Source organism: Copidosoma floridanum, unplaced genomic scaffold, assembly GCF_036245765.1.
Source record: "Copidosoma floridanum isolate Cflo_tuat_1 unplaced genomic scaffold, Cflo_Japanese_pri ptg000007l, whole genome shotgun sequence".
Lineage (NCBI taxonomy): Eukaryota > Metazoa > Arthropoda > Insecta > Hymenoptera > Encyrtidae > Copidosoma > Copidosoma floridanum.
In genome coordinates, this window is record NW_028321884.1 from 2172676 (window position 1) to 2191716 (window position 19041).

Here is a 19041-nt window from a genome sequence, read left to right on the forward strand (position 1 = left end):
GACACGAAAATATTATTTATCTAATTCGGTAAATAAAGAGAATGTACCAAGTGTCAATAAATATACAGTGATTCGATGCTTCTTTCGACGTTCGAGTGCAAAGGCAAATATCGAACTCTAAGTGCGGATAATGGTCGAGACTTTACACGCGCCACTTGTGATATTTTGTAAATTTCGCTTACTTTTTTTTGTTCAATTATTTAATGCATAATTAATTTATACAGTCAACAAATCTTATCGCAACTAATTTGTTATTTTTTTTTGTTTTTTCTTTTTTTTTTTTTTTTTTATTAATTATTATTTATTACGCAGCAAATGGGAAGACAGAGCTTAGAGACCTTTACGGCTCAGATGTATAACACACACAGGGCTATTATGAGGGGTTTTTTGAGATATTTATTATTCTGTATCTTTACTTGTTCCACGTGAAAAAAAATGAAAGTTGGGTGTGTACTATTTTTTAATGTAAATTGAATACAGAAAACAGAAAAAATAGTATTTCTTATTTTTAACAAAAACAATTTTTTTTTTTTTTTTTTTATACTTTAAGTTAAATTAAAGATACAATGTATAAAGTTAACCAAATACAAAGAAAATTGAAAAATGTGTAGAAAACAATTGAATATAGAAAGTGAAAAACAAAAACAGGGACAAACTCGTGGAAAAAATATAAATTGTATTAATCTACGTTATTTTTACCATTTACGTTTACATAACTAGACTTATGCATAAAAGCTTTGAATTTAGTGTAGCAGTGATAGCACGATATATCTAGTCCTTTGATTAAACTTTTTTCTATTTTATCATTTTCAAACGTCTACATCGATATACTGCATTAACTATATGACTTAAAAAATATTTTTTCCACGAGATGGATGTACAAATTTCTAAGAGAACAGCGGACAGTTGGTGGTGTAGGAAAGGGTACAAGGTAACAATATTAGGATAACAAGTACGGAGAGGGAATAGATATCTCTACACAATTTCATCTTCAATTTCCTTTAAAAAGGTATATCTATAATATATATTTTTATGTCTATTCATGTATATATAATCACACGGGCTTCCTTTCATTTTGTAAACGAGGAAATTTAACGCTAAAGACATTGATATGGTACACAAAGATTTGTGTTTTTTTTACTAATTAATTTGTAGGGTGGCTACTCTCTGATATGTAGGAGAAGGAGAGGAAGAGTAGGTAAAATGTTTCTCATCCACTAATACTTGGGAACTATTAAATACACTACTAACGGCGATTTTGCTTGTTCTGTAACGCGTATCGTGCCCATCTTCGTATTTTTTTACCATTAACAATCCGTTCCTTCATGTAAGTATCTTTTTATTTTTGTCATTTGATTGGTTATCATTTTTTTCTTATTTTTTTTATTTATATATATATATTTTTTTTGTTAAATGTACTTAATTAACTAAAAAATAATATCGCAATTGGAATGATTTTAGTCTCGTCGAGCCTCGATTTTCAAAAATTCATTGATGCAAGTGTGACCGGTGTATTTTTTTTTTTCTTTTTCTACTACGTAAAACGAAACTAGAAAAATATAAATAGAATATTATCATAAAAAATCGTATAGTTGTACGCATTGTTTTTTTTTTCCTCGACTAGCCGGACACACGCGCTGAGGAATTCCGAGTGATAGTGAGGCCATCAGACGTTGTGATAACATGTAAGATCGTGGCATTGGCAAACGTCACAAAAAAAGCAAAAAATCGTCCACGCAGTTTTTACCCTATTTCTTTTTTGTAAAACAATCAATTTAATTTTACTAATCAAGACAAGAACAATCTATCTGCCGAATCATCGAAAATTTTTTTAAATTAGTTAATTAGCTAGTATGACGATATGCAATAGCATATTTTATTACAGCTAATTATCTAATTTTTCTCTCGGAGAGATGCACGAATATTATTTATTTTATTCAATTTGTGCCGCAACAAATGCCATAAATTGCATTATCAAATTTCTCAAAAAATGTACACATATTATACCCTTTTTTTCTTTGCTAAACACATTCATATATATATATATCTGACAATCGACTTTTATAAAATCGATGCCCTAATAAATAATATTTATAATCGTAATAATAATCAATAACGATTAATAGTAATGATGAATTCGTAGATACAATCTTAATGAATAAAATGTACTCTTAAGCGTTTTGCAAGTATATACATACATAGAATTGGAGATATGTTTTGTTCATCTCCTTGTTTCACTAAAAAAATTTTTGCTTCTTCTCAATCTTATTACGCTTTTTTTCACAACAACCTCGAGTTTTGATGTAAGTACACGTGAGTATGATGAGCTTCGAAATTATCGTTATGTGTACTTTTATTCTTCACAAACGCAGCTTGGTCTTTCCTCTCTCACGGTATTGTACTACGCACTAATTCGAAATACTGCATCGTACGTAGGGTTTCTAAGTATCAACTATATAATATTTTACGATGTTTTATTGTATATTTCATTATTTTTGTACGTAAAGTATAGTTGATGCATCAGAACGTCACACTCTCCTCGAGTTTCATGTATTTTTTTCCTTTTTTCTTTTTTTTTTTTTTTTTCTTCAATACGCTTAATGTTCAATTAGTCATTTGCTGTCCATAAATGACAAGATATGTAAAGTTTCAAATATTTTAAAAAATAATAGATTAATCTGATATTTTTCATTATTACTATACTTATTATTCACCTTTCTTCATGTATAATCATTAGCGCTGAATATCAAGAGGAATTAAAATCATTGCACTTTTGATATTAATAAAGCTATACAACGATATTGTTTTCCAAGTAAAATATGACGTGTATTCTGACGCATGGCATTTCAAAATTTTATACTTTGTTTCAAACTTATATAAATTTGTAACTTTTTCATATTGTTATTATCGATTGTAAAAATTTATCCATAGAAAATAGATGTCTTAGCTAATGGTACTTGAAATTTATAAAAATGTTTGAACGAGAATAATAAAGGCAAGAAAAAAAACCAGGAACAGTACGCACGGGATATGCCTAACGGGGATGCCGTCTATTAACCAAGCGATACATCGTTGGAAGCGAGGAGCTGAGTTTAAGGGTCATTCAAGCTGATTAATTTTTTTTGCGTAACTACATCGTAGCTTTAGTTATTATGTAAAACCTATAATGTATGTGTTATCGTGTGTTCGTTGTCTAAGCGTGGAAAAATCATCGTGTTCACGCGCACATTGAAAAAACGCTACGAAAATTGCTCAAGCTTTCACATCAAGACTCTTTTGTTCATGAGAAATTCACTTTCATGTTCCATCTTGACTCAGTTTCCAAGTTTAAACACATGTATACAATCACACGCGAGCTGTACTTTTTGTTTAACGCGCAAGAGTGTTTTTTGTTTTTGTTTTATATTACGAGGTGCAAAATAAAGATGTTTTACAAGGATGGTTTTTCTATCCAAAAGTTCCTAAAGCGTTTTACCAAGGGCAAATCGTACATTTGTGCTCAATGCAAATTGTGTAAAAAAGGAACTTTCTGTCGATTTTACTTTTTGATTATCGATTTAATTCAACTTGAGGAATTTTTTCACCAATAAATAAAAAAGATATGATCATCTAAATTTTTAAGAAAATTTTATTTTTTTCATATACGACCCCACTCTCTTTCTAATAGGTATATTTTAATTTCATTATTCGTTTTATGAAAATTGGAATTACAAATCACGAAATGTACAATTACTTTTTTTACCTTCTCATGTAAACCTGAATAAGCGAAACTTACCTCAAATAACTGAATGTCACCAAATTCAAGTTACAAACAAGTCTGCAACTAAGTATAAAAAAGTGGTAGACCTGTGGCTTATTCTACGTTGATTTCACTTATTCAGATTTAAAAAGTTCAGAAAAACGAGGATTAATCCTTAATGAACAACAAACAACTCCCTCCTCTGCTATCACACATACCAACACGCAAACATCTATGAAATGTACTTATATACTGCGATAACTTTAGGTCTAACACCTTAAAAGCTATTTTATTTACACGTTCTTCGTACATACATAAGAAAAAATTTCTCTGTTTAAACAGATGATAAACTCAATAAGTATCCTAAGTACATCTTAAACTGTAAAATTGTAAAGCTATATCATAGTCATCATTATGATATAAGTCACAATGAAATCACACATAAATAAAAATTATCATTGTATGATAATAACGAGAACATGAGAATGTGTGATGTAGAAAGAAAATAATGAATTACGGCGGAGACGTCGCAGGAACATAAAATAACAAGAAGGAAATAAAAAAAGGAAATAGTCAATTATCGTAATTAAAATAATAATGATGATGTGTGAAATTAACGGTTACGCGCGCGATTTAGTGCCTTTTATATATTTTACGGCTCCTCTCGCTTTAAATTTTATTTTGTCACTCTACTTATCATTTCACGTATAATCATTATGTATACAGAATACCTCCATTATCCGTCGTCTTAATCTACATAATTGAAGTATTCTTAGTGCATGAGCGCACGAATTTAAATTCATTTTAATCTACGTTTAGCGCCACTCTGCTCTTATCTCGTCTCTCTCGCGCTTTTCTCGCTTATGTCGATTATTGATTTATTTTCATTTAACTCAATCTCGCAGTTTCAACGAGCTAATTTCTTTTTCTTTTTCTTTATCTTTTTTTTTTTTTTTTTACACAGCAAGTACAGCTTACAACTCTAATTGTATTGTAACAAATATTGCCTCAAATATCAATTTTCTAACATCTCAATTTTCTTGCACGCGCTTGACTTTCATACTTATAATTTTTTTTTTGTTTCATTTAGCATTCACTCGCTTGATTATGTCTTGCACGAGTACGCGCGATACAGTGGACAATTAATGCTACACGTTGCAAGTACGCTCGAGTACTTTCTCCGCACGCCTCAACGGCGTTTACCTTTTTGCATTTTTTTTTTTTTTTTAAATTGATTTTCCCTCTCGTTTTGTATCAACACTTTCAACTTTTTATCTTCACAACCCTCAAAGCAATAGTCTTAGGCTTATGCATGGCCAAGTCAAGTTTCATAATATGGTTATATACTTTATAGTATTTGGTTCGCACATTGCTCTGAAAAACATGCTCATGCGAGTTCTAAAATTGTTCTGCTTCTCGTTAACACGCATTATTTTCTCGTTATTATTATTCCTTCTTTTTTATAAAAACATCGCCTGGGCCTTGAAAATACAGCCAAGGAACTTTGACTGATGAATTGTGTGTAGGTACATCTGAAAATTAACACCCACCGTGCCTCACCTGATTGCATTCAATATAACATTGTAGCGCAGCGCGGTATCTACCATTAGAAAAGGTCGTTATATAATAAATATATACCGTTCACAGCGAGACTATTGTATGGACGATGGCCCAAGCTGTACGTGCTTGATGATATTGCATGGTCGTCGTCACCCTCGGAACGATATTTGGTCGTCATCGCAACCTGAACACTACAGCTCGTCCGTCGTTCGGTCGTCATTGTAGAGTGCGGGCGGTCGTCATGGGAATAAAATATCGTCGTACGGAGGACATTGATGTTTTCTTATTATTAATTGGTGGCAATAACATAATCACAATAATAATAAAAATAATTGGGTGGTGGTGGTAGTAGTTGGTTGATTTTTCAGATTGATTCGTTCGCTTGGTGGCTCGTCTGTTTATCAGTAGGGCCAGAAGGCCGGCAGGGGCGGAGGCGGTGGCGGGGGCGGCTGGTAATGAGCGGCGAGGGTGGGCGCAGCAATGAGAAGACAGCCCGGGGGCGGCGGGGGCAGGGCCTGGGGCGGCGCGGCCGCCGGATGAGGCGGCGGAGGCAGGACCGGGGACAGTGCGAGAGCTGCGGCTGCCGCGGCCGCTGCCGCCTGCTGCTGGGAGCCACAAAGCACCGCCGCGGCCGCGGCTGCCTGTTGGGCAGGACTTGGCCCAGTCCCCATCGACGCCGGGTGATGCAGACCAGCAAGACCCGCCAACCCCAGCTGGGCTGCTGCCCGCTGCTGTTGCCGCTGTTGCTGCTGCTGCTGCTGCTGCTGCTGCTGATGTTGTTGTTGGAGCTGCTGCTGCCGCTGCTGGGGTGATGGGGGTGGCGGCTGCTGGCGCTGCTGACGCTGCTGGCCCTGGGCCTCGCCGTTCTATTCCGAGTCCTGCTGCATTTTGACGTGGCCGTTGTTGGACAGCGTGCCGGCGGACGAGCTACCTCCGCTGCCGGGTGGGAAGTTGGTCGGTATGGTGCGCGACGACGAGAAGCACAATTTCATTATGTACGGGAACTTGCCGTCTGCAATGAAAATTTCCAAACAGTCGACATCAGACTCCAGTCACTTGTAGATGCAAATTAATACGATAAAAGCCCCCCTCCCCACCCCAACCCCTTTGATTAATTCGATTCTTTTAAACATTCAAGGAAATCAAAGTCCTGGCTATAAGGTTGTCGTAGGACGGAAGTAAAAAAGTCCAGCTCGGCTCATCTGTTAAACAAATGACTGTCCTTTATCAGTAAAGTCAATTGAATGAAATTAGCCTCGAGTGTGGCACTAAAGCAAACAGAAATATACGGAGAGAGAGGGAGAAAAGATTTTACCGATCGAGTGAAAATTGCACGAAATCCGTCTCGAAGGGAGGTATATAAATATACTCACTGCTGTTCTCGATGGCGGTGTGATTGCACTCCATAATGGCAGCTACGGCCGCGCCCACGCTGCCAAACTCGATCAAACCGGACGACGAGCGCTCCGACTTGAGCGGGAAGAGCTTGACGGTCGAGGGTGTTTCGACGCCCTGCTCGACGAACACGTGGTTGACCGTGTCCTCGGATAGATCTGGCGGCGTGTTGAAGAAGTGCACGATCTTCGAGGGTGGCTGTATTCGGTTCTTGTTGGCCATCGCTGGATTCAAAAACCTATACATGAAAAAACAAACACCCGTCATAAAGTGCCCCGCAAGTAAGTATGCGGTACATAATATTCATGGTAAAGTAAATGTTTGCCTGTTGTTTTTGCTGCCGGTAAAGTCCTTGAAGCTGGGCGTCTTGTCTGGCAAGAGGTACGGATTCGTGACGTCCGAGAGGAACGCCTGTTTGGAGAAGCCGAGCTGGAGCTTGGCTTCGTTGCCGATGGTGACGTTGTTGAGGTTCTGGAGGCACCTTTCGACGGCTATGCTGTCGCCCATCTGTATCATGGCGCAGCCCTCCTTGGTCTTGAGGAACTTGACCTTGCTGACGTTGCCGTAGAGGCAGAACAGGTTGAAGAGCTTGTCGCAGTTGAGCTTGTCCGGCTGGAGGCCGTAGACCATCATGACCGAGCCTTGGCTGCTCGTGGCTGGACTCTGGCCGAGAGCTGGCACGTAGCCAGGCCGGCCGGCGGGGGTCGGGTGCAGGGCCTCCCTGCCCGCAAACTCAGCTGCCGATTTGATCCCGTACCGCTCGACGTAGGGCTCGGCGTACGCCGCTGGCCCGTTAAAGCCCTCCTCGTATCTGTCATGGGCACCCGCGCCCGCTCCAAACTGCACTCCACCTGCTCCTGTCACCCCGGCACCTGTGTAGACACCCACACACACAAGCGCGCGCATACCCAACACACGGGCAAAGAATTTAGTTTAGTATAGGCATATACACCAGACAGTGACAATCATTGATGATCACAATAATAATAATAATAATGATAATAATCTTAATCGTAACAACAATCATAAATATACAATGAAACTCGTGTAACATTAATAGGAGGAGGCATAACGAGCGCGTCGGTGCTGCTCTCACAGTCCAGTACAGTACAGTGGATCTGTGACGAGGTCAGATATGATGTGTTTTTAGAAATGATGATGTTGTGTGAATAAACAAGTAAGTGTATAATTACTTGGCGAGGGCTGGGGGGAGAGAGAGAGAGAAGTGGATATGGGTTCGAGAGAGAGAGAAAGTGAGAGTATAAGAAAGATGCATGGACGTGGATGCACAACACACACTTACCGTACGGCTGGGGCGCAGCACCGTAGCGCGGCTCGGCGAGCAGGGGTGCCGGCCTGCCGCTGGTCGAGTCGTTCTTGTGCGCGCTCACTCCTGCGACACAAAACAGAAAAGATTCGACTTTTCGTTGTTTATACGTTTTTTATACAAATTTAGTGGTGCAAACAACACACATATATATATATGCATACATATACGTAGATCAAATTCAAGATCTACACATTAATTATAATCCATTGCTATAAATTTTTATTTATTTATTTATGTATGTATGTATGTACATGCGTTGGAAAGTTAAATATATTTTGATTGCAGTCCGCGGTGTGATTGTGATGTATATCTGTTGCACGTTTTACCATTGTTATGACACGTGGACGTGCCCAAAAAATGTATGAATGTTGTTGTTGTTGTTGCGTGTATCGTATCGCTTTTTAATGAAACGTAAAGATGCACCTCTCGTTATAATGTAATGTCTCCCCCATTGAAATGCTCCCCTCTCTGCTTTTGAAATATCATCCCCCTGATGTATAATAATGGCACAATGTGACCCGCACAGCATCCGGGTCCCGTCAAATGATCACGATTCGGATGAACACCAGAAGAAAAACAGGGGGGGGAGAGAAGGAAAAGGGAAACAACAGCATATGCTATCTCGTTCACCCCCACCGAGCATCCCCTGCCATCCCTCGTGCCTTGGTGGTATACAACACGCGTAGTGGCGCGCGGTGCGGAATAATATTACATTAGTACTTATATAACGTTACTCATACCCACCGAGTTGCTCGGCCTTTTAGGTAACGTGTTGTACGTGTTTACGGAATCTTTTGAGCAAACGAACCCTGACCATTCGATGTACATGATAATATATCAAGAGTCGCTCCACGCGTATATACGTAAGTATGGGTGAGCGCTTACCCCGGTATACCTCGTTTTGATACATTTAACGAATGATGAAGTCTAAGGTTAATTACGGGCGGGCTTGCCGTTTCAAAGACGCTTGATGAGCGTTGGTATCGAATTTTTTACTTTTCGCATAATATATACTGTTAATCCAAGTGCCTTATTTTAATACACCTAGAGCGTGTTAATCCGCTGTCACAGAATTTACGCGTTTCTTCTCGGGGGGGTTTTGCTCCAACATCTGGAAGTCACGGAAGTTGGCTGTACTCATAGAAAATCTAATTTCTTCGATGATACTGATACTACTGTTTCGAACATGTGTTTGTAATGTTTTGTTACGTAGAATAGGTCTTCATCAAACGAAACACACACAAAGTAATATTCCGAGGAAAAAGTGTGGTAATGGGTACCAAGAAAATGAGTATGAAAATACAAATTATGTATAAAAAAGAAAAATCTGTCACTCACGGTAGGACAACACAAGAATGTTACGTCACTGAGTCACGACACAACGTTTAATGTCAATCCCAAAAAATGTTTGTTTATTTGGTGTTAAGACCCGCCGGACAGCTTTCAATCCCTAGGATTTATCATTAGGAACGACGTATAGATCTCAACTCGTTGATCACGATGTTAACTCTTGGACTTACGAGTCAACGATTTGGAAGCTTTCTTTTAAAACCAACGCACGTTGAGGGGTGCCATCTTTCAATGTGCATTACTTTTTTTTTTTTTTTTTTTGAATTTAAATGCATTTGCTGATGTACATGGACAACATGAGTAAAACTACATGCTGAAAACGCATTGTTATCACATAACACACACCTACGGTGTGTTTTAGTAAACGTTGTATATGTGCGTGTAATTTAGCACCCTTAGATTTACAGTGTACATCAAGTATGTACGTTATACGTAGGAAACTACAATCAAATCTCTGTATCCTATTTCTTTGCATCCCCCCCCCATAAGATATATGGCTCTATATAAATAGACTACAAAAATTGCCTCCACACACACCCCATATTCTTCTTCTTTTTTATGCCTTAGGGCAGAGTCAAGTTTCTTTACGAGTCTCGTATAAGTATGTAATTATTCTTTTTTCTTTTCTTTTTTTTTTATTTATAATAGTTGGCTCGAAAAACAGTCTCCAATTTATTATATATCGATGACAGCGGTGTGGGGTTTCGTATTTTTTTACCCATGATTCACGGCTCGAGTCACGATTGCAACAAGAGAATTTTAACAGTTAATTCATCCGAGTAACCCAGCATTTTCGAAAATTCAACAAATTAGTCCGGTGTCGCGATAATCACCTAAAAGTTACAGTTTCCCCGGGAAAAGTCAACGTAACATAACAGGTCGACGCGTTTTAATAGCCCCGAGACTGGACACGAGGAAAATGACAATTGTGCAATTATGCGGCGCAAATTGCGTACACGCGCTTCGGGAAAAGGAAGGGAGCGCGAATCAGAGGAATTACAAAGCCAACCGATCAAGCGACGAGCCGGCAACCGGCTAACGAGCCTCTTTAATCATAACGACCCGGGGGCGAAGGGCTCCACACGCGCGGCGCGCGATAATCAAGCTCTCGGCCACCGCAACGTAAAAAGGGGAAGGGGGGGGGGGAAAAAACAACAACAACAACAGCGAGAAGAACCGCGAGAGGAGAAAATTAATGCTCGCATTAAGCTATACGAGGGGCATTATAGGTACACATTATACGGAGACCTACAAACATATTTTTCGGCTCCTTTTATTTCACCCGCCGTACGTATGTATGTAAAGGGACCGTCCCACCCCCTATCGTACTTTTAACACGGTTGGTGTACTACCGAACAAACGAGCCAGCGAGAGCACATACAACATCCCTATCTATCACTCCGTCTCGCTTACCGTGCGCCATATACGTATAGTATATAACGGTGCGGGTGGTGGTAAAGCTGCAAGCTCTCGGCGTGCATGTTATGTATACACGTAGGGAATGGAGCGGATGATACTAGCCGAGGTCAGCGTCGGTGGCTGTATCGACCTCGAGCGACGACGCCACGCAGGCTGGCACAAGTGCGCGCGGTCCCCCATAACACCCACCGAGAGCGCGCGCGCGCGCATATACACGACACCCTCTCCTTTCCTGGACTACGTCTATACATGCACACCCTATCGTGTACACGCCCCCGCGTTCATCCTTGATATCTCTCTGCTTTTTTTTCGCGCTTCCTCTCTCGCAGTCCCTTTGAGGGAGAGTATAGGTATCTTCTTTTCCCCTTCGAGGCGAAATTAAATGTTTAACCGAAGCACCGGGCGTACAAGTGCGGAGCTCGAAAATTGCCAGGGTGGACTTTGCAGCGGCTGGGCTGCCGCGGGTTGGCAATATTTGACTCTTGAGCCACCGTTTTACGGTCTCGAATGAAGGTGCTCGGGGCTATTCAATGGAGATACGAAATGAACGGTGGGTGCCAGTCGACAAGTAATGGGAGAGGAAGAATAAATCGCTTAACGGTGGGTCGTTGGGTTCGCGGTGTTTCTTTTATTATATATAGGGAAAATCGAATAATGTCAATTTCATATACAAATATATATATATATGTATATGTATAGCTGAAAAGTGAAATAATGTCGCATCATTGGATAAGTTTTACAATGTTCGATCGCGCGACAATTAGTATGTACACATATTTATACATTGTTCATGAATATAATACAAGAGAGTGAGTGTGAAGAAATTCAACATATTATTATTTACATATATCTATTATACTGATGTGTGTCTCTTTCAAACGACAACGTCAACTCCGTGCGGCGGCACAGTAAAATCATGTTTTTTATATCAAATGATGCCGAAAGGAATTGGCTCGGTGTTGTTTGGCCGAGTATATCATTTATCCGATGCACAAAAGACATTGCCTGCCTCGTCGCCGTCGTTGTGCATCGTTGAGTCGATAAGTGTCAGTAAGTGATGTTTTGAATGTTGTTTTTTTTTTTTTTTTTTTCTTATCATTAGCACATATGACGTATATTATTATAAATTTTGTATACAGAGATTACAGAATATAATACATAATATTATAATGCGTATCGGTTAAAGAGTATAGTTTGTAGTATTGTAGCATAATAATAATAATAATGATAATAATTACACAATGTACAATCGAATGTAATTCGGTCGATTGGAAAAAAGCATAATATAATTGTTATTTCGATTTGTCTGATTAATTGAAAAAAATAGTTTTTATCACATGTTTGGAAATCATCACATACTGGACTTACCGATGATAACAGGTCGTCTCTCGGCTCCGAAGGGCCACAAGAAGTGCGACAACGCTCGCTAAGAATAGAGAGCGAGAGAGACGACGGTACAACGGAGCGTGTCTGGTTCAATTTCAGGTTTTTTTTTTTTTTTTTTTTTTTCAAAAAGCGAACACGCTTACGAGAGGAAGAACCACAGCCACGAGTGCGGTCACCATAATAATTACAATCCATCTCTCTCGCTCTCCCTCCTCCGTTTCAGCTCCCTTTTCCACCATTTTCCATTTCCAATTTCCATTTCCTGTCCTTCAGCGCTTCATCGCTCTTTCTCTGAGAAGCCCCGTCTCTCCCTTTCTGATCACCTCATGTCAACAACTGAGATGGCTGCATCTGCACACAGACAAACATTCCAACATAACACCTTTTTGCCTTTCCTCCCGCTTTGGGCGTGAGTTTTTGTTATTATACTTCATTACAATCATTCTCTTTTTCTTCACAGTGACAAGAAAAACAGAAATCAAAAAATACTCATACACTAACTTGTTAGTCAGCCTTAAAAGGTCCATTATTATTATTTTTTTTTGTTTTTTTTTTGTTTTTGTCTTGCTTTTACGTGGTTGATGATGTTGATGTTGTATACTGTTGTTGTTGTTGGTTGTCATGACGGTGTTGTTACTGTTGTTATTGTTGTTGTTGTAGTGGTTAACATATATTTTTTGATACTGTAAGCAAGAGGAAAGATCGTCCCGATTTTTCCACTGAATCTCAATGTTTATTGCATATCATCTAATTTGGAATATTACACACGTACATATTTATGTGGTACAAGGTTTTTTTTATCATCACAAGTTTCTGGAAATGTGTGTACAGACTTACTTGCACGTACAAATACATTATTCGTATACGATACATAAAACAGTAATTTTGTCAAAATATATGAATATACATATATATATATATTTTTATTTTTGAAAGGGTCCAGTGGTCGACTGAATGTTTGTCTGTGAGAGTGCATTGGAAGCCTTTCTTGGAAAGAACAAGAGGAATCATGTAATGTATGTATATATACAAACGTACATACATACATATAAAATATACATAAAACGCTAGCATTCAACAGTTACCAACATTAGTGAAAAATTCATCAGAAATGGAATACGTGACCCAGAGACTCCAAAGACAGGAACATTAACTTTTCTTGCTACGTTCATAGTTGTTTATTTTAATTACTTAATTTTCGTAAACTAAAATGTATGAAAAATGAAGGCCATAATTTAAAACAATAATAAATACGTGTGGAAAAAAATTTGTATTCACGATCAAGTTACGTGTGATAAAAAAAAAATTTGAAGAGGTTGTGACACTAGTGAATAATTATAGTGACAGAGCAGGTATTTTTCTTCACTAATTTGATGCATGTATAAAATGAGAATGAAATAAGTGAAAGATATTATTCTTTTTTAAACAACTACTTGTTTCGTCTATCGAAAAGATTTTTATCAAAAGAAAATAGAGGAACAGAAAAGATGAAAACCGGGAGAAAAGTGTAAAAGTGTATAAAAAGCAAAGAAAAAAGTGTTACAAGTTTCAATTGTAATTGTGGTTTTTGTTTTTTGTTTTTTTTTTTTTTTTGATCAAGTATCCATCATAAAGTTCCTTCGTCTTTCACAAAAAACGAGTGCTCGTTTGCCAACTTATACATTTTTTTTTTCTTTTTTTTTTTTTTTTTTCATTACTTTCCTTTTTCTTTGCTTCCTCCTTTTTGTACTTTTTTCTCATTCTTTTTGACATACATACAAATGGAAAGAGCCCACCAGTTCATACGCGGCGAAAAATGCAAATTCTACTGGTCGTCTTTCATTTGCTTGTCCATTTAAACGTAAAAATATACTAGAAAAACTTTAAAAACCATTTTATAACATAAAAATATACTGTTATTAACACTACTTTTTTTTAAAATATGCTTTATAGAGGAGAAAAATGCAAAGATAAAGTTTCAACATTTAACAGTCACGTAAAATCAGATAACGGTACAGAATATCGTAACTCAGCTTTGGGCATATTACAAAAAAGCGAAAAATTAATCATTAAAAATCAGTATGAAATGGTGACAAATAAAGAAAACACAAAAATCACTTGAAATGGATTCTACATAAATTTCAAAAAAGAAATAATGTACTCTTTGAAATGTAAAAATATTATTATGCTAAAAAAAGAGAAATTTTAGTTGATGTTTTTTTATTTTGTATGAACAACGAAAGGCAAATATTTTTATAAACACGTTTGAATATTGTATAAGTGAAAAAGTTATGTACAAAAATGCAGTTGCCTAAATATGTATGAATTAGTTTTCCGAATGACGTAATACCAGGCTCCTCTTGTAGAAAACTACACAAACAAATCAAAAGTATAAGACGGAAGAAGGAGTACGGTGTGCTGTAAAAATACATAGAAAGAATATTTTACACACGCGCGTATATAATATGACATACACAAGCACATAGAAATGACGTGATATGAGTATACAACAAAGCCTTCGTAAGCTCGAATTTACCACATTTTACACACATCTATATCCGTAGATAAGCAAGGAAAAAATACCAATCCCTCTTGCCCCCAAATATAGATATATCGAGTCGTAAATTACCTTTGCACTCTGAGCTCATGAGCCGAGCTTACTCAGGCTTTGGTCTTTTTGTATCAAAATATGTATATACGCAGTAATTATGTGGTCGTTAACATTAATTTGCAATGACGTGGTGGAGGACGTGTTTGCCGTGTCGCTGTTTTCTTTCTAATCGTGTATTTCCTGCGGGTCATACCATTCCCATGTGTAAGCACACACGAAGACAGATATGTGTCATTGTTTACCGCTTGTCGTGCATTTGCTTACGATTGCGTTCGATATCCACGTAACAATATACATACACCTGCTCGTAGCCACATCTTCCGTATTGATTTTTCACCCTCACCAACGAATGGCTCGCGATACAATCGGATTTATGGCCAAAGGAATTTAATGAATTTTCGAAAACGGAAAAAAAAATTGTTTTTCCCCCTACGGTTGAACGTATACACATGTTTTGTGAATCAATCCAAACGATGAGCGTGTAAGAGCCATAAATCCCGGGGGTACCAATAAATCGAGAAAAAAAAAAAAAATGAAAACACATTGTGTGACGTATACCGTCCCTCGCAGTGGGGCACCATTTGTCCGCGAGTGGAAAAACCTCTGGATTATTTTTGTACATTGTACGGGTAGTGGTGGTGGTGGTGTGACACTTTTAGTTTGAAATTCGTCAGATTCGCGTCGCGCAAGACACGAGACAGTGATTAAAGACCGCGAAGGAAATCAAGCGCGCGATCATTCTCGACTCGCGATGATTCGGAACTTTTGGGCCCCGAGTCCGCATTCTTCCGGCGGGCGCTCGTCTCATTTAGAAATAGCTTGGAGCACACGATTGTGCGCTTCCACCTGACTTCCCTCCCACCCCTCTATTTTCACTATTTCTCCCACCCTCTATTTTTACATCCCGAAAATTTTAAAAATAACGCGATACGGCTGATATTGCGGGCAGCTTTTTTTAAAATAAATACAATAGGTGTTCTTCTTTCGTTTGGGATCAACGGCTTCCCGAGAGATTTGCATGCATGAGCATATTACACCCGTACATCTGTGCAAGGTGGAGCGAAAGAAGAAACAAACAATAATTTCTACCCCGTTTGCGAGATGTCAAAACATTGCCTTTTTTTTTTTTTTTTGTTTTACTCGGATTCTCGATGGATGTCGTGTTATATATATTTATGTTTGGACATTTACACGTGTTTTTATTTTTTCGTATAAATCGTATGATATGTATATTTGCATGCGGTACAGAGAGTTGGGCTGGTAGAAAAAAAAAAATTGCATAGAGGTACATTAATTTGTTGCTCGAGGCCCACATTACGTTACAATGAGTTGAGTGTTATATCTTTTGTTTTCTTCGAAAGTCTATATTGTATATTCGATGGTTAAGTGGTGCATGTAAAATTTTGTTGGATTGAATTGGTTATCCTTTTATTTTTTTCCCTCGCAAAAGTTCAATGGTACTTAGTTGAGAATGTTGTTTGGCACTTTCAAGTAAATAATAAATAAACGTAGAAAAAAAAAAAAAAAAAAAAAAAGCCAAAGCAATCCATCGACCATTAAACTTTGATTCCTTAAAACTATGTTTGACGAGGAATTCCAAACTTACCGATCGCAGGCGTGGTGTAGTCCCAGCTCTCCGAATCATTTTTGTAAACGTTCAATTTCGTCGGCTGCAACACAAAACACGTCATCGATCAATTAAACGATTGACTGCATCAAAAGTATTCGATACACTTTCAGTCAAAATCCAACCAAGAAACATAGAAGAAGAAGACGTTAAATTTGTGCAGAATGACAGAGAGGAAAAGGGAAGAGGCGCAGGTGAAAAGAAGTAGCTGAGATTTAACGGCGTCGCTGCATAAATAGATCAGAGAGAAGACCCATAAGGGTAATCTTCTCTCGAGCCCCCCCCCCGCCGGGTGTGTGTCGGACAAACGTCAGGCTGTAAACGATATTTTAGTTTCCCGAGTGCGCCGTGTGTACACACAAGCTCATGTTCATTAACGTCAAAAGGAGCTCTGTATCTCTGGCACTGCAGAAATTTTACCCCCTGCGGTGATTTTTTTTTTTTTTTTTTCAAATAAATTTATTCGAATAAGATGTACTCCAGAATTCAAAGTACCCAACACGTGCGCTTGGAAGACCCCGTAGAAGAAAACCAATTGTAACAGAGCCAATTTAACGGATCGATATCGCAAAAGGAAGGGGGGGGGAAGAGTATCAGGCAGTATCGGCGAGGACAAGAAGAGCCAATGTTTTGATTCTTGGGGTCTCTCTGTCTCTGCCTGCACTTGGCGAGCCTCATCGAAATAGCCGAGCCGAGGGGGATCGTACCGTTGTCGCCGTTGCACCTGTCGGCTCGCTCGCGTGCGTATAGATACACTCTGCGCTTCAGGAATTTACAACGACGGCTCTCCTCCATCGTGAATTTTGTAATTAAGTTCTCTTGAACGAATCGAGTTCACGCGCGGCCTTTGGTGAATTATTTCGATCCTATATACGTCTGGCAGGAAAGATCCATTGTTATATTTTTTTTTTTTTTTTCCAACTCCGCAAATCAAGTATAGCGAGTACATACATGTATTTTTAGGCAAAAAACTCGTTTTTCTTTTTTTCATCTCCAAGCACTTACTTTGACGAGGAGGAGATTCTCAGAAACGGCCAACAATTAAACAACGAGGGACCAGCACTTGCCGCGTTTGGTCCTCCTTGTGTATACTTATAACGAGCGAAGACAAAATGCAGAAGCTAATAGCCGAGAGGAGTATAAAATAGTCCAGAAGAAGCCACCAGCGCCCCGTCCCCCCTCCTCTCAATCTCCGAAGCTCCGAAAAGCCGTTTACGCCTCATAAACGTCGCTTCTTCTTTCTCTATCTTATATGTACTTGCACACACACACACATACGTGGCAGAGAGACGTGGATTTATGTCCGCGTGCTTCGCAAAACCGTAAATATAACGATCGAAAGGCAGAGCACTGCAGTCACACGCTCTCGATCTTTCGCGACGATTCTTCATTCGGATGCAGGCAGGAGGAATAGAAGAATTCCAAGCCTTCCCTTACCCCCAAATGCGATAACGACAGTCCGGCTCTTTCTTCCTCTATACGTGCGTATGTGGGTCCTCGCATTTCCAATTAACCTGATTAGGGCGTGCCTATAAATTTCCCCGATTTATTTTGGATCCACAGAAATCGACCGACGGACGGGACGGCGTATTACGCGCCTTTGTGAGCGAGAGCAGCCGATGCGTGCGCTGCGGCGGCCCTTTTTTTTTTTGCGAGACGCGAGCCAACCTCTCTCTCTTACGTAACGACTGTCTTTCTCCAACAGGCGGCCATTGTCTATACGTAAGCGCGTGCATTGCGACGTGTTCCGATGATACGATGCGACGACGATGGCTTTCACGCCTCGTGTACCTCCCCGATCGGAAAAAGATTCCGTACGCCGAGAGGTAGTATACGGCCCGTTTATGTTTACCGGAAAGAATCTTCACGGGCCGTATGGGTCGGGTTACCAGGTACCTTTCCGGTCAGTATGTGCGAAACTTGTAGTCTAACGACTATATAGTGCCCATGAATTGGCCGTACATGGCCCTTAATCATGATTTAATACGTAGGTTGTGACCATCGGTCATGTAACTACATAAAAATGTATCCATTTTTGTTTGTTACGATGTAAATTTAAAATTAGGCGCTCATAAATATCAAGCGCACTCGCGCATCAAGTAGGTAATTTTCTGGGAGCTTGTTACGCAGCACATCCCGTACCGTCGCCCGCGCCGCAGTCACCGAGCCTAACGCTAGCACTACATGGAAGAATCACAATATGTGACTTGAAGCGACTACCTGTCTCTTTCTCTGGCACATCGGTATCATAAACAAGGACAGCGAAGATTCATATGCCGCCCTAAAACCGAGGTCTCATGTTGCAGCTAGAAGAGAGACCTGACACTCTAACTTTGACTCCCTTGCTTGGAAGGCTACGAGGCCTCTCTTTCCAATCGAGTTTTTGTTAGCAGTCATTTGTTGCGCGCCTTACAACACTTTGTATAAATCTCTTTCTTCCTTTTAATTCATGCGTTGGTTAATATCATTATTAACTATTTCATAATCTTCGGAAATACTTGAAACGCAAATGTTTCATAAAGAAATTGTTTGTCATAATTATAATCCATTAGCGTCCTTATTGGCAAAACGGAGTAATTTCGTATAACCGACGTTCAATTTGGATTACTGTTATGGTCTTTAGAAAACGAGTTTAATGATAATAT

General features: G+C 39.1%; 1 protein-coding gene across 4 annotated transcripts in view; it reads right to left on the bottom strand.

The window, feature by feature from the left end:
- Window positions 1-5986: 5986 nt before the first annotated feature.
- sm (heterogeneous nuclear ribonucleoprotein L) overlaps window positions 5987-19041 on the bottom strand; it is a 40445-nt gene continuing 27390 nt past the window's right edge. Inside the window, exons 6-11 of one of the 4 annotated variants that reach the window (XM_089588964.1) lie at window positions 16376-16439; window positions 7998-8087; window positions 7020-7566; window positions 6673-6932; window positions 6493-6516; window positions 5987-6311 (exon numbers count right to left, since the gene is read on the bottom strand). In XM_089588964.1, coding sequence (XP_089445090.1) covers window positions 6166-6311; window positions 6493-6516; window positions 6673-6932; window positions 7020-7566; window positions 7998-8087; window positions 16376-16439 — 1131 coding nt within the window. In that variant the 3' untranslated portion in view covers window positions 5987-6165. Of the gene's footprint in view, window positions 6312-6492; window positions 6517-6672; window positions 6933-7019; window positions 7573-7976; window positions 8088-16375; window positions 16440-19041 lie in introns of all 4 variants that reach the window. The other 3 variants (XM_089588963.1, XM_089588962.1, XM_089588965.1) reach the window with 3 other exon arrangements.